This window comes from Ranitomeya variabilis, chromosome 2 (genome assembly GCF_051348905.1).
Source record: "Ranitomeya variabilis isolate aRanVar5 chromosome 2, aRanVar5.hap1, whole genome shotgun sequence".
NCBI lineage: Eukaryota > Metazoa > Chordata > Amphibia > Anura > Dendrobatidae > Ranitomeya > Ranitomeya variabilis.
Genome location: NC_135233.1, coordinates 416,634,043 through 416,651,383, shown reverse-complemented (window position 1 = coordinate 416,651,383; position 17,341 = coordinate 416,634,043). Strand labels below are relative to the sequence as shown.

The 17,341-nt window shown below is 51.5% G+C and overlaps 1 protein-coding gene across 8 annotated transcripts in view; it reads right to left on the bottom strand.

Annotated features, from left to right (window-relative positions):
• The window catches only part of PLEKHA7 (pleckstrin homology domain containing A7), a 203,528-nt gene that overhangs the window by 56,672 nt on the left and 129,515 nt on the right, over nt 1-17,341 (bottom strand). For all 8 annotated transcript variants that reach the window (XM_077286567.1, XM_077286562.1, XM_077286560.1 and 5 more), the window contains 4 exons: nt 4,959-5,063; nt 3,065-3,137; nt 2,886-2,986; nt 165-328 (listed from right to left, as the gene is read on the bottom strand). In XM_077286567.1, the coding sequence (XP_077142682.1) occupies nt 165-328; nt 2,886-2,986; nt 3,065-3,137; nt 4,959-5,063 (443 nt within the window). The remainder of the gene's footprint in view (nt 1-164; nt 329-2,885; nt 2,987-3,064; nt 3,138-4,958; nt 5,064-17,341) is intronic.

Genomic DNA, 17,341 nt, shown 5'->3' with positions numbered 1-17,341 from the left:
CGGGGGGTTGCACAGCTTCCTGCAGGTGTGACGGGGCAGTAAGGACTGATACCGGGGGGCTGCACAGCTTCCTACAGGTGTGACGGGGCAGTAAGGACTGATACCGGGGGGCTGCACAGCTTCCTGCAGGTGTGACGGGGCAGTTTGGCACTAGGACCACTTACCGTCTGCTGTCCGGGGCGTTCTCGACAAGTGCCGCTTGGTTCATCACTCGGATCCAGCCGTTCATGTCCTCCTGCGTATCAGCGCTGAAGTAGTAGGTCCTCATGCTGGGGTGGTCCCGGAGCGAGTCCTGTTGGATATATGCCCGCATCCCAGCGTGCACCGCCTGTAATAGAAAGATGCCATCACCGGCCGCTCATGGCGAGCGCAGCGCTGGATCATGGCTCCTGACTGTGGATACAACCAACAACTCCCAGCAGACAAGAGACTCTTAGCATCCCCAGACTTCGCGCAGAGCGATGGGGGCTTAGCGTCCCACCCCATGGCCACAGCCCTGTCCCCTCTGCAGGGTGATGACTTGTCACTAACACACAGAGGCAGGCAGTGAGTGCAGCGCTCCGGGATCAGAGCTGTGGAGCTGTGTACTCGGCCACAGTGTAGTGCAGCCACGGTGCACGGACCCACGAGACAGGAGCCGCGGGGTCTCACAACCTGGGGACGCCACAACAGGAGATCCGCCACGAGCTGCACGTTTACCGCCTGTTACCAGCTTTGGGAGGAAAGGTTTTGGGTTTTCATCATTTCACTTTGATGGCGTCGGGCCGTCCATGAGCGGCGGAGGCTCGGGGTCATTCATGAGGAAAGGACTGTCCCTCAGATGCCAGGAATGTGGCGCTAATTACTGGGGAATGAAGTCATGAAGGCTGGTGTGATCAAAGGGCAGGGGACTGAAGCCTCACCAGCTCTGGGGTGGGGGCCTCCTATACTGGGGGGTGGGGGCCTCCTATACTGGGGGTTGGGGCCTCCTATACTGGGGGGTGGGGGCCTCCTATACTGGGGGGTAGTGGCCTCCTATACTGGGGGGTGGGGGCCTCCTATACTGGGGGGTGGGGGGCCTCCTATACTGGGGGGTGGGGGGCCTCCTATACTGGGGGTGGCGGGCCTCCTATACTGGGGGGTGGGGGCCTCATACTGGGGGGTGGGGGCCTCCTATACTGGGGGGTGGCGGGCCTCCTATACTGGGGGGTGGGGGCCTCCTATACTGGGGGGTGGCGGGCCTCCTATACTGGGGGGTGGGGGCCTTCTATACTGGGGGGTGGCGGGCCTCCTATACTGGGGGGTGGGGGCCTTCTATACTGGGGGGTGGGGGCCTTCTATACTGGGGGGTAGGGGCCTCCTATACTGGGGGCATCCTATACTGGGGGGTGGCGGGCCTCCTATACTGGGGGGGTGGCGGGCCTCCTATACTGGGGGGGTGACGGGCCTCCTATACTGAGGGGGTGGCGGGCCTCCTATACCGGGGGGTGGGGGCCTCCTATTCTTGGGGGTGGGGCCTCCTATACTGAGGGGGTGGACGGCCTCCTATACTGGGGGTGGGGGCCTCCTATACTGGGGGGTGGCGGGCCTCCTATACTGGGGGGGTGGCGGGCCTCCTATACTGGGGGGTGGGGGCCTCCTTTACTGGGGGGTGGTGGGCCTCCTATACTGGGGGGGTGGGGGCCTCCTATACTGGGGGGTGGGGGGGCCTCCTATACTTGGGGGTGGCGGCCTCCTATACTGGGGGTGGGAGGCTTCTATACTGGGGGGTGGGCCTCCTATACTGGGGGGTGGCGGGCCTCCTACACTGGGGGGGAGGCGGGCCTCCTATACGGGGGGATGGCAGGCCTCCTATACTAGGGGGGTGGCGGGCCTCCTGTACTGGGGGGGTGGCGGGCCTCCTGTACTGGGGGGTGGCAGGCCTCCTGTACTGGGGGGGTGGGGCTGCAGGCGCCCTATACTGGGGGGCCTCCTATACTGGAGGGGGGTAAGGCAGGCCTCCTATACTGGGAGGGGTGGCGACCCTTCTATACTGGGGGGGTAAGGCGGGCCTACTATACTGGTGGGGTAAGGCGAGCCTCCTGTACTGGGGGGGTGGGGCGGCAGGCCTCCTATACTGGTGGGTGGGGGGCCTCCTATACAGGGGGTGGGGGCGGGCCTCCTATACTGGGAGGGGTGGGGGGCCTCCTATATTGGGGGGGTAAGGAGGGCCTCCTATACTGGGGGTGAGGGGCCTCCAATACTGGGGGGTAAGGTGGGCCTACTATACTGGGTTGGGTAAGACGGGCCTCCTATACTGGGGGTGAGGGGCCTCCTATACTGGGAGGGTAAGGTCGGCCTACTATACTGGGGGGTGACGAGCCTCCTATACTGGGGCTGTGGGGCCTCCTATACTGGGAGAGTAAGGCGGGCCTCCTATACTGGGGGGGTGGCGAGCCTCCTATACTGGGGGGGTGGCGGGCCTCCTATACTGGGGGGGTGGCGGGCCTCCTATACTGGGGGGGTGGCGGGCCTCCTAAACTGGGGGGGTGGTGAGCCTCTCACACTGGGAGGGGCGGCGGGCCTACTATACTGGGAGGGTAAGGCATCCTATTATACTGGGTGGGTAAGGCGGGCCTCCTATACTAGGGGGGGTAAGACGAGCCTACTATACTGGGGGAGGTGGTGAGCCTCCCACACTGGGGGGGAGGGCGGGCCTCCTAAACTGAGGGCCACAGTAATATTTGCTGGGATACCACGGACAATGAAGGATGACAAGTGATGAGCAGCTCCGGCATCCAGCGTTTACATGGCAGGTAGCGGTGTGATTGCTGCTGGCGGAGACAGGCGGCCGGGGACCACTATGGGAAGGTGAAGGCCGTGCCCTGGACACAGCCGCCGTCCTCCCGCTGCCGGCACCATGTTACCTTAAAGGAATATCTGCGGTTTATCCGATCCTCTGGCCCGGTGACGGAGATGATGTAACTTGGGAGCGGGATGCTGCCCAGCACGGCTTCCTCCCTGCTGTCTGAGAGATGGCAGAGGCTGTCACAGGGGCAGAATTATACCAATAGTCCCGGACTGAAGCCCCAGTGTAGGGTCTTACCTTTATAGTAAAAAAGACAATAATCCGAGAGCAGGAACCATCGCCTCTTCCACAGCTTCATCCCTGAGCTGTCCTGTAGTGAGCACATGACACAGTGAACATGTGGGACAGCAGCACCCTCCACGAGTGCCCACCACGAGCATCCTCCATGACCGCCCACCACGAGCTATACGAGCGCCCACCACAAACATCCTCCACAAACTATACGAGCACCCACCACGAGCATCCTCCATGAGCGCCCACCACAAGCATCCTCTACAAGCTATAAGAGTGCCCTACATGAGCATCCTCCACGAGCTATACGAACGCCCACCATGAGCATCCTCCATGAGCGCCCACCACGAGCGCCCACCACAAGCATCCTCCACGAGCTATACGAGCGCCCTCCATGGGCATCCACCACAAGCATCCTCCACTAGCTAAACGAGCACCCACCACAAGCATCCTCCACGAGCTATAAGAGCGCCCACCACGAGCATCCTCCACGAGCTATACAAGCGCCCACCACACGCATCCTCCACAAGCTATACGAGCGCCCTCCACGGGCATCCACCACAAGCATCCTCCACGAGCTATACAAGCGCCCACCACGAGCATCCTCCAGGAGCGCCCACCACAAGCATCCTCCACAAGCTATAAGAGCGCCCTCCATGGGCATCCACCACAAGCATCCACCACAAGCATCCTCCACGAGCTATACGAGCGGCCACCACGAGCATCCTCCACGAGCTATACGAGCCCCCACCACAAGCATCCTCCACAAGCTATACGAGCGCCCACCACAAGCATCCTCCATGAGCTATACGAGCGCCCTCCACGAGCGCCCACCACAAGCATCCTCCACGAGCTATAAGAGCGCCCACCATGAGCATCCTCCACGAGCTATACGAGCGCCCACCACGAGCATCCTCCATGAGTGCCCACCACAAGCATCCTCCACGAGCTATACGAGCACCCTCAACGGGCATCCACCACAAGCTACACGAGTGCCCACCACGAGCATCCTCCATGAGCGCCCACCACAAGCATCCTCCACGAGCTATACGAGCGCCCTCCACGGGTATCCACCACAAGCATCCACCACAAGCATCCTCCACGAGCTATACGAGCGCCCACCACGAGCATCCTCCACGAGCGCCCACCACGAGCTATACGAGCGCCCACCACGAGCATCCTCCAAAAGCTATACGAGCGCCCACCACGAGCATCCTCCATGAACGCCCACAATGAGCATCCTCCACGAGCGCCCACAAGAGCCCTCCACGAGAGCCAATCATGACAGCCCTCCACAAGAGCCCACCACGAGAGCCCTTCCCGACGGCCCACCACGATGACCCTCCACAACAGCCCTTCATGAATGCCCTCCACAAGCGCCCTCCATGAGCGCCCACCATGACAGCCCTCCACAAGCCCTTCCCGATGGCACACCACGAGAATCCTCCACGACGGCCCACCACGATCGCCCTTCACGACGGCCCTCCATGAGCGCCCTCCATGAGCACCCACCACGAGAGCCAACCATGATAGGCCTCCACGACGGCCCTCCACGAGAGCAAACCATGACAGCCCTCCACGAGCTCCCTTCCCATGGCCCTCCACGAGCACCCTTCCCGACGGCCCACCACGAGCGCCCTTCACGACGGCCCTCCATGAGCGCTTTGCACCACGGCCCTCCATAAGCGCCCACCACGAGGGCCAACCATGACAGCCCTCCACAAGAGCCCTTCACGAGCGCCCTCCACAAAGGCCCTCCATGAGCGCCCACCACGAGAGCCAACCATGACAGCCCTCCACGAGCGCCCTTCCCGACGGCCCTCCCCGAGCGCCCACCACGCGTGCCCACAAGAGCCCTCCAAGACAGCCCTTCATGAGCGTTTCCCTGCGCTGCACCCACCTGCTTGTAGAGCCATCCCCGCACCAGCACCGGCACACTCGGGTTCCTCTTTATAGACCGGTCTCTCTTGCCGAAACTGTACACCTTCCCCACAGATTTAAACACCTGAAATGACAGTGAGAGAATAAAACAAAGAAGGAGCCGACAAACAGCGTCCAAAGCCTGGACCAGACGGCGAGAACTGTGGTGGACAGGTCCCAGGACATAGAAGAAATGGCACTGACTGCCCTGACGCTGAACGCCCTGTCACCCACCGTCCTGACGCTGAACGCCCTGTCAACCACCGTCCTGACGCTGAACGCCCTGTCACCCACTGTCCTGACGCTGAACGCCCTGTCACCCACCGTCCTGACGCTGAACGCCCTGTCACCCACCGTCCTGACGCCGAACGCCCTGTCACCCACCGTCCTGACGCTGAACGCCCTGTCAACCACCGTCCTGACGCTGAACGCCCTGTCACCCACCGTCCTGACGCTGAACGCCCTGTCACCGACCTCTCTGACGCTGAATGCCCTGTCACTAACCGCCCTGATGCTGAACGCCCTGTCACCAACCGCCCTGACACACGGTACGGGGGCTGTACACACGGAATGAGTGGTATACGCTGTACACACGGGACTGGGGGGTGTACACTGTACCCATGGGATGAGGGGCATACGCTGTACACACAGGACTGGGGGGGTGTACGCTGTATATACAGGACAGGGGGTGTACACTGTATATACAGGACTTTGGTGTACACTGTATATACAAAACAGGGGATGTACATTGTATATACAGGACTGGGGGTGTACACTGTATATACGGGACAGGGGGTGTACACTGTATATACGAGACAGGGGAGGGGGTGTACACTGTATATAAGGGACAGGGGGTGTACACTGTATATACAGGACTTTGGTGTACACTGTATATACAGGACAGGGGTGTACTTTGTATATACAGGACTGGGGGTGTACACTGTATATACGGGACAGGGGGTGTACACTCTATATACGGGACAGGGGGTGTACACTGTATATACAGGACTGGGGGTGTACACTGTATATACGGCACAGGGGGTGTACACTGTATATACGGGACAGGGGGTGTACACTGTATATACAGGACTGGGGGTGTAAACTGTATATACAGGACTGGGGATGTACACTGTATATACGGGACAGGGGGTGTACACTGTATATACGGGACAGGGGGTGTACATTGTATATACAGGACTGGGGATGTACACTGTATATACGGGACAGGGGGTGTACACTGTATATACGAGACAGGGGAGGGGTGTACACTGTATATACGGGACAGGGGGTGTACACTGTATATACGAGACAGGGGAGGGGTGTACACTGTATATACGGGACAGGGGGTGTACACTGTATATACAGGACAGGGGGTGTACACTGTATATACGGGACAGGGGGTGTACACTGTATATACGAGACAGGGGAGGGGTGTACACTGTATATACAGGACAGGGGGTGTACATTGTATATACAGGACTGGGGATGTACACTGTATATACGGGACAGGGGGTGTACACTGTATATACGAGACAGGGGAGGGGTGTACACTGTATATACAGGACAGGGGGTGTACATTGTATATACAGGACTGGGGGTGTACACTGTATATACGGGACAGGGGGTGTACACTGTATATACGAGACAGGGGAGGGGGTGTACACTGAATATACGGGACAGGGGGTGTACACTCTATATACGGCACAGGGGGTGTACACTGTATATACGGGACAGGGGGTGTACACTGTATATACAGGACTGGGGGTGTAAACTGTATATACAGGACTGGGGGTGTACACTGTATATACGGGACAGGGGGTGTACACTGTATATACGGGACAGGGGGTGTACACTGTCTATACGGGACAGGGGGTGTACACTGTCTATACGGGACAGGGGGTGTACACTGTCTATACGGGACTGGGGGTGTACACTGTATATACGGGACTGGGGGTGTACACTGTATATACGGGACTGGGGGTGTACACTGTATATACGGGACTGGGGGTGTACACTGTATATAATAGAATGGGGGTGCACACTGTATATATGGGACTGGGGGTGTACACTGTATATACGGGACAGGGAGTGTACACTGTATATACGAGACAGGGGATGTACACTGTATATACGGGACAGGGGGGTGTACACTGTATATACGGGACTGGAGGTGTACACTGTATATACGAGACAGGAAGTGTACACTATATACGGGACAGGGGCTGTACACTGTACAAACGGGACAAGGGGTGTACACTGTATATACAGGACAGGGGGTGTACTGTTATGATCTGGTGGCCTAAGAGCAGCATGAGACGTACTCTGGAGAAGGTGGTACCTGTACTGACCGCAGACCCTGAACTTAACACCGCAACTAGAAGTAGCCGTGGAATGTACCTTTCACTCCCTAGACATCTCGACATAGCCGGAGGACTAATTACCCCTAGAGATAGAAAAGGGAAAACTATCTTGCCTCAGAGAAAATCCCCAAAGGATAGACAGCCCCCCACAAATATTGACTGTGAGAGGAGAGGGAAAAAACATACACAGACTGAAATCAGAATTTAGCAAAGGAGGCCACTTCTAGCTAAATAGAAAGGATAGGACAGAGTACTATGCGGTCAGTATTAAAACACTAGAAAATATCCACCACAGAAAATACAAAATCTCCACATCTAACTAAAGATATGGAGGGTATATCTGCATCTCCAGAGATACCAGCTTGGCTAAACAAATCCTTATACAGACAAAGCTGGACAAGACAAAAAACATGGAAAAGAACTGAACAATAAGGCCCACAGCATGTGGACAGCAAAAATCAAGGCCAGAACTTATCTTTGTTGAAATGAACAGCAAAGCAGGAGAGACCAGGAAGGGATGTGAATCCTCCAGGAACAATGGACAACTGGCACTGACTAAAGGGTCAAGCAAGACTAAATAGCCCAGTCAGATTTGCAAAAAGTGGACACACCTGATGAATGCTGCGATCCAGAGACAGCAGCGCTACCACTTATAACCACCGGAGGGAGCCCAAGAGCAGAATTCACAACAGTACCCCCCCTTGAGGAGGGGTCACCGAACCCTCACCAGAGCCCCCAGGCCGATCCGGACGAGCCAAATGAAAGGCACGAACCAAATCCTCAGCATGAACATCGGAGGCAACAACCCAAGAATTATCCTCCTGGCCATAACCCTTCCATTTGACAAGATACTGAAGCCTCCGCCTCGAAAAACGAGAATCCAAAATCTTCTCAACCACATACTCCAACTCCCCATCAATCAACACTGGGGCAGGAGGATCAACAGAGGGAACAACGGGCACCACATATTTCGGCAACAAAGATCTATGAAAAACATTATGGATGGAAAAAGAGGCTGGAAGGGCCAAACGAAAAGACACTGGATTGATAATCTCAGAAATCCTATAAGGGCCAATAAACCGAGGCTTAAACTTAGGGGAAGAAACCTTCATAGGAACATGACGGGAAGACAACCAGACCAAATCCCCAACCTGAAGCCGGGAACCAACACACCGACGACGGTTAGCAAAACGCTGAGCCCCCTCCTGAGACAACACCAAATTGTCAACAACATGAGCCCAAATTTGCTGCAACCTGTCAACCACAGAGTCCACGCCAGGACAATCAGAAGGCTCAACCTGCCCTGAAGAAAAACGAGGATGAAAACCAGAGTTACAAAAGAAGGGTGAAACCAAGGTAGCAGAACTAGCCCGATTATTAAGGGCAAACTCGGCCAATGGCAAGAAAGCCACCCAATCATCCTGATCAGCAGACACAAAGCATCTCAAATAAGTTTCCAAAGTCTGATTAGTTCGCTCGGTTTGGCCATTTGTCTGATGATGAAATGCTGAAGAAAAAGACAAATCAATGCCTAGCCTAGCACAAAAGGCCCGCCAAAACCTAGAAACAAACTGGGAACCTCTATCGGACACAATATTCTCCGGAATGGGGGCGTGGTTTGCACGGGAGCAGGAGCAGTCCTGTGTTACAGGAGCTCCTGTAACTTCCAGATCCAAAACTACTAAAAAAGCTACAAAAAGTGGATTAATTGGACTCTACAGCGTTATGAAGATGCCTAGAACCGATTCTAAGAAGAATGGATCCAGTCCTGTGAAGAGGAACCCTTCTCCAGGACAGAAACACAGCCGTGGCTCTGGAGGAGCGCTGCCCCTCCATGGAGGAAAACATGGCGGATCTGCCATGCTGAAGCTGACACCCCATCAGACCCCAGCTAAGCCGAGGACTTCTGCAGCTCAGCGGACCTCCAGGGTACAGACCGGCAAAAAAGCTCCCTCTCCAGCGTCGCTGCTGCCGGCAAGTGGCAGCAGCAAGAAGCAGGGAGTTGCGGTGGAATCGGGCGCCGGGAAGAAGCAAGCGGCCGCCGGTAACAAAGGGATGACTCACCCCTCGCAGGCGCCTGACAAGCTGCAGCCACCCACCCAAGCCAAGAGGAGCAACTTAAACTACAAGGCACAGGTATTTGTGCCGAAGAGTCTGACAGCCGCCGGGACCTGTACGGAGAAAGTGACTACGATCGCAGAGCAGGAGCCGATGAAAGAAGAGCCGCTTCCTGAACAGGAAGTGGTGAAGGGTTCGTGCCGGGGAGATCTCTCTCCGGCGGAACAAGAGGCAGAGCCGCAGCGCTTGGTGAGGAGCGACGAGTTGCTGAAGCGCCGGGGAGCTCCCTCACTGGAGAGACAGGAAGTAGCGCTGCAGCATCTGAAGAGTAGCGGGGAGCCGCAGAAGCGCCGGGGGGACCTCTTGCAGGAGCGACAAGAGGTAGCGCCGCAGCACCTAGAAGAGAACGTGGAGCCGCTGGTTGAAAAGAACATGCACAGGGGAGAGGACGTCGCTGATATAGGAGCGGATCAAGGGACATCAGCGCTTCAGTATGAAAAGGACCGAGGGACACCGGTGTGGGTAAGAAGCTTTCTAAATCACCCCAATTTATGTGAACAATCTTCCCCCAGCACCAATACTATAGGTTACTTAGCTGGGCTTCCCAACATTAACGGGGGCCATGATTTCACTAAAGGTCACCAAAGCCACATCCCCTCTATTGCGGGTCCCTCCTCTTTTAAAGCCACGGATACGCAGAAAGAGAAGCTTAGTTTTACTCATTTAGGGGAAGAATCTGAGAGCCAAAAATTTACTTCTAATAACCCTATATTTGACATGGAGCCCTATAGGTCCTTAATTGACTCATTTAATAGATCCGAAATTTTAGCGGGTATGCAGGAGGGGGGAGAACTGGAGGATGAGCGATCGGATCTATCTGGTGGTTTGACTGGATCACTAGACGGATCGGAGGGATCAGACCTAGAGGAGGCATACATGAATAGTGATGATCTTGAATATTCTGATTATGATACGGTTAATTACTCCAGTTACTCTTCTTCAAGTGACGTTTCTGGTGAACCACCTAAAAAGCCTGTAAAACGCAGTTTAAAAAAGTCTTCCCCAGCTTTAGTAAAATTTGACGGTATTCCAGCATCTGAAGATCTTCCAACAGAGGGGTTTATGGTGTGTCTTATCCAATCATTTCTTACCACCTTGAACATTTGCGGGAAGGATGTAATTACTGAGCCTAAACTGTCATTCAATTCAAAAGCGTCCCAAACGTTTATTAAAAAGCTTTTCCAAGAAATAATTACATCCGTAAAATCTGCAGCTGAAATAATCCCCCCGATCATAAATACTGGAACCTCTTTCGTTCAAGATTCAGTTGCACATAAACGCAATTTTGGAAAAAACGAACAAAACATTTGTCAAGCCATTTCTAAGCCTTTAGATTCATTGGAGGGGATCCAGAAAAAATTGGATATCTTACAAACAAATTTAAATAATTTTGAAGACTTTAAAAGGAAGAATAACGTTAAGATCAGGGGTATACCAGATTCAATTCAGGCTTCCCAGCTGGAGAGTTACGTATCCTCACTGGTTTCTAATTTACTGCCCAATTCCACTGAAGGCCCTTTGATAGAGAGAGTTGTCAGAATATGTAGACCACCCACACTTCCCAAGGACCTGTCATGCGACGTCATTGTTACCTTTTATCCTAATTGGGTGAGGAACGCACTTTTGGGTATTTCGAGAGATCAGGGATTCCTCTCTTCCCCATACAAACATCTGTCTTTTTATAAGGATTTGTCAAAAATTACGCTTCAAAATAGGAGAGTTTTTTTGCACACTACAAGAGAATTACTGCGAGCAGGCTTCCCCTACTCCTGGACAAGATCATCAACTCTCCGGGTGAGACTTCCGTCAGGTTTTTACTATGTTTCCTCCCCAGGCGAGGGTATTGAACTGTTAAAACGCATTGGAATTTATTCCTCTGGGGCCGCATCCAGTTTCCCATCTACAATTTGAAAGACAGCTGTCCTGGTTGAATACTCTACAATCAATCAACGACTGACTATCTGAGTAACTGCAGCAGCTTAATTCCACTTCAAAACTCACTTTGTATTTTTCTTTTTTTTTTCCTTACCTTTTTGTTTATTGGATCAAAACCGAACTTTCCTCCACTAGGTCTTTGGGGTGTCGGGTGCATTCTCGGACCTGTTACAGGCATTTTTTTCTTTTATACGATTTTCTACTCTACTCTCATTGCACGGACTACTAATTTAGAATACTAATACTACTGAGCACTGTATATGTTTTCTAGATATTGACGCTATTTTATAACCTTTTTATTTGTCTAACGCTTAAGCATTAGGTTCACAGTTCCTTTATTTTATTTCTTAAGTTTGGGCTATGTTATTTTTGACTTGTGTACTGTCATTGTTACTGCTAGGCCTAACTTCTAAGCAACATCTTATTTTCCTAAAATCTATAACCACTTCATATAATGCTAGAATATTTATTACTTTTTTTCCTTATTTTTATTTATAAGTTTCATATGTGTAGTATTTTTTAAGCAACTATAATTTAGTCTGTTTTTGAATGCCTGTTTTCCAAACCCCACTGCGTTTGGGGTTTTCTTTCCCTTTATTTCCCCTCCCTCATTCCCTTTCCCTTTCTCCCCTTATCCTTTATTGTAAAAATGTCAAAATGTTTAATAAAAATTATTTGAAAAACAATATTCTCCGGAATGCCATGCAAACGAACCACATGCTGAAAAAACAACGGAACCAAATCAGAAGAGGAAGGCAATTTAGGCAAAGGTACCAAATGAACCATCTTAGAAAACCGGTCACAAACCACCCAGATAACCGACATCCTCTGGGAAACCGGAAGATCCGAAATAAAATCCATAGAAATATGCGTCCAAGGCCTCTCAGGGACCGGCAAAGGCAAAAGCAACCCACTAGCGCGGGAACAGCAAGGCTTGGCCCGCGCACAAGTCCCACAGAACTGCACAAAAGAACGCACATCCCGTGACAAAGAAGGCCACCAAAAGGACCTACCAACCAAATCTCTGGTACCAAAAATCCCAGGATGACCAGCCAACACAGAACAATGAACCTCAGAAATCACTTTACTAGTCCATCTGTGAGGAACAAACAGTTTCCCCACTGGACAGCGGTCAGGTTTATCAGCCTGAAATTCCTGAAGAACCCGTCGTAAATCAGGGGAGATGGCAGAAAGAATCACCCCTTCCTTCAGAATGCCGACCGGCTCAAGGACCCCAGGAGAATCAGGCAAAAAGCTCCTAGAGAGGGCATCAGCCTTAATATTCTTAGAACCCGGAAGATACGAGACCACAAAATCAAAACGGGAGAAAAACAGGGACCATCGGGCCTGTCTAGGAATCAGCCGTCTGGCAGACTCGAGGTAAATCAGATTCTTATGATCGGTCAAGACCAAAATACGGTGCTTGGCCCCCTCAAGCCAATGTCGCCACTCCTCAAATGCCCACTTCATAGCCAACAACTCACGATTGCCGACATCATAATTACGTTCCGCAGGCGAAAACTTTCGAGAAAAGAAGGCACACGGTTTCATCAAGGAACCATCAGAATTCCTCTGAGACAAAACGGCCCCTGCCCCAATCTCAGAAGCGTCAACCTCAACCTGAAAAGGAAGAGAAACATCCGGCTGACGCAACACAGGGGCAGACGTAAATCGGCGTTTAAGCTCCTGAAAGGCAGAAACAGCCGCAGAGGACCAATTCGTCACATCAGCGCCTTTCTTCGTCAAATCGGTCAGGGGTTTAACCACACTGGAGAAGTTGGCAATGAAACGGCGATAAAAATTAGCAAAGCCCAAAAATTTCTGAAGGCTCTTCACGGATGTGGGCTGGATCCAATCATGAATGGCCTGAACCTTAACCGGATCCATTTCTATAGATGAGGGAGAAAAAATGAAGCCCAAAAAAGAAATCTTCTGTACTCCAAAGAGGCACTTAGACCCCTTCACAAACAAGGCATTATCACGAAGGATCTGAAATACCATCCTGACTTGTTTCACATGAGACTCCCAATCATCTGAAAAAATCAAAATATCATCCAAATATACAATCATGAATTTATCAAGATAATTCCGAAATATATCATGCATGAAGGACTGAAACACAGATGGAGCATTAGAGAGTCCGAATGGCATCACAAGGTATTCAAAATGGCCTTCGGGCATATTAAATGCAGTTTTCCATTCGTCACCCTGCTTAATACGAACAAGATTATATGCCCCTCGAAGGTCAATCTTAGTAAACCAACTAGCCCCCTTAATCCTAGCAAACAGATCAGAAAGCAAAGGGTATTGGAATTTGACCGTGATCTTATTCAAGAGGCGATAATCAATACAGGGTCTCAAGGAGCCATCCTTCTTGGCAACAAAAAAAAAACCTGCTCCCAATGGTGAAGAAGATGGCCGAATATGCCCCTTCTCCAAAGACTCCTTAACATAGCTCCGCATGGCGGCATGTTCAGGCACAGACAGGTTGAAAAGTCGGCCCTTAGGAAACTTACAGCCTGGAATCAAGTCAATAGCACAATCACAGTCCCTATGCGGTGGAAGGGAACTGGACTTGGGCTCATCGAAAACATCCTGGAAATCTGACAGAAACTCAGGAATTTCAGAAGAGGGGGAGGAGGCAATTGACATCAAAGGAACGTCACCATGAACCCCCTGACAACCCCAACTAGTCACAGACATAGATTTCCAATCTAATACCGGATTATGCACCTGTAACCATGGGAAACCCAGCACAATAGCATCATGCAAATTATGCAACACCAGAAAACGACAATCTTCCTGATGGGCTGGCGCCATGCACATGGTCAGCTGTGTCCAAAACTGAGGTTTATTTTTAGCCAACGGTGTAGCATCAATGCCCCTCAAAGGAATAGGACTCTGCAAAGGCTGCAAGGGGAAACCACAACGTCTGGCAAATTCTAAGTCCATTAAGTTTAGAGCGGCGCCTGAATCCACAAATGCCATGACAGAAAATGACGATAATGAGCAGATCAGGGTCACAGATAACAGAAATTTAGGTTGTACAGTACTGATGGTAACAGAACTAGCGATTCTCTTGGTACGCTTAGGGCAATCAGAAATAACATGAGCAGAATCGCAGCAGTAAAAACACAACCTATTCTGACGTCTGAATCCTTGTCGATCAGCTCTAGACACAATCCTATCACACTGCATAGGCTCAGGACTCCGCTCGGAAGACAACGCCACAGCGTGCACAACGCTGCGCTCGCGCAAGCGCCGATCAATCTGAATGGCCAGAGACATAGAATCACTCAGACCAGCAGGCGTGGGGAACCCCACCATAACATCTTTATCGGATTCAGAAAGACCCTTTCTGAAAATTGCCGCCAAGGCATCCTCATTCCATTTAGTCAGCCCAGACCATTTTCTAAATTTCTGGCAATATGATTCTGCCGCTTCTTGACCCTGACACAGGGCCAACAAGGTCTTCTCAGCATGATCCACTGAATTAGGTTCATCATACAATAACCCAAGCGCCTGGAAAAAGGTGTCTACATTAAACAAAGCCGGATTCCCAGGTTCCAGGGCAAATGCCCAATCCTGGGGGTCACCACGCAGCAGAGATATAACAATTTTAACCTGCTGGATGGGATCACCAGAGGAACGGGGTTTCAGAGCAAAAAACAGTTTACAGTTATTTTTAAAGCTCAAAAATTTGGACCTGTCCCCAAAAAACAAATCAGGAGTTGGAATTCTAGGCTCTAAAACCGGAGTCTGAACGATATAATCGGAAATACCCTGTACTCTAGCAGCAAGTTGATCCACACGAGAAGCCAATCCCTGAACATCCATGCCAGCGTCAAACTCCTGAGCCACCCAGAGGTAAAGAGGGAAAAAAAAACACAACAAACTACAGAAAAAAAAATGGCTCAGCACTTTCCTTCCCTTCTTCTGAGATGCGGTTAACTCATTGTTGGCCAGTTGTACTGTGATGATCTGGTGGCCTAAGAGCAGCATGAGACGTACTCTGGAGAAGGTGGTACCTGTACTGACCGCAGACCCTGAACTTAACACCGCAACTAGAAGTAGCCGTGGAATGTACCTTTCACTCCCTAGACATCTCGACACAGCCGGAGGACTAATTACCCCTAGAGATAGAAAAGAGAAAACTATTTTGCCTCAGAGAAAATCCCCAAAGGATAGACAGCCCCCCACAAATATTGACTGTGAGAGGAGAGGGAAAAAACATACAGACTGAAATCAGAATTTAGCAAAGGAGGCCACTTCTAGCTAAATAGAAAGGATAGGACAGAGTACTATGCAGTCAGTATTAAAACACTAGAAAATATCCACCACAGAAAATACAAAATCTCCACATCTAACTAAAGATATGGAGGGTATATCTGCATCTCCAGAGATACCAGCTTGGCTAAACAAATCCTTATACAGACCAAGCTGGACAAGACAAAAAACATGGAAAAGAACTGAACAATAAGGCCACAGCATGTGGACAGTAAAAATCAAGGCCAGAACTTATCTTTGTTGAAATGAACAGAAAAGCAGGAGAGACCAGGCAGGGATGTGAATCCTCCAGGAACAATGGACAACTGGCACTGACTAAAGGGTCAAGCAAGACTAAATAGCCCAGTGAGATTTTCAAAAAGTGGACACACCTGATGAATGCTGCGATCCAGAGACAGCAGCGCTACCACTTATAACCACCGGAGGGAGCCCAAGAGCAGAATTCACAACAGTGTACGCTATATACGGGACGGGGTGTACACTGTATATACAGGACTGGGGGTGTACACTGTATATACGGGACAGGGGGTGTACACTGTATATACAGGACTGGGGGTGTACACTGTATATACGTGACAGGGGGTGTACACTGTATATACGGGACAGGGGGTGTACACTGTCTATACGGGATAGGGGGTGTACACTGTCTATACGGGACTGGGAGTGTACACTGTATATACGGGACTGGGGGTGTACACTGTATAAACGGGACTGGGGGTGTACACTGTATATAATAGAATGGGGGTGTACACTGTATATACGGGACTGGGGGTGTACACTGTATATACGGGACAGGGAGTTTACACTGTATATACGAGACAGGGGGTGTACACTGTATATACGGGACAGGGGGTGTACACTGTATATACGGGACAGGGAGTGTACACTATATACGGGACAGGGGCTGTACACCGTACAAACTGGACAAGGGGTGTACACTGTATATACAGGACAGGGGGTGTACACTATATACGGGACAGGGGGTGTACACTGTATATACAGGACTGGGGGTGTACACTGTATATACGGCACAGGGGGTGTACACTATATATGGGACAGGGGGTGTACACTGTATATACAGGACTGGGGTGTACACTGTATATACGGGACAGGTGGTGTACACTGTATATACGGGACAGGGGGTGTACACTGTCTATACGGGATAGGGGGTGTACACTGTCTATAAGGGACTGGGGGTGTACACTGTATATACGGGACTGGGGGTGTACACTGTATAAACGGGACTGGGGTGTACACTGTATATAACAGAATGGGGGTGTACACTGTATATATGGGACTGGGGGTGTACACTGTATATACGGGACAGGGAGTGTACACTGTATATATAGGACAGGGAGTGTACACTGAACATACAGGACTGGGGGTGTACACTGTATATGCAGGACAGGGGCGTACACTGTATATACAGGACAGGGGGTGTACACTGTCTATAGAAGACAGGGGGTGTACACTGTATATACAGGACAGGGGGTGTACACTGAACATACAGGACATGGGGTGTACACTGAACATACAGGACTGGGGGTGTACACTGTATATACAAGACAGGGGTTGTACACTGTATATACAAGACAGGGGGTGTACAATGTATATACGGGACAGGGGGTGTACACTGTATATACCGGACAGGGGGTGTACACTG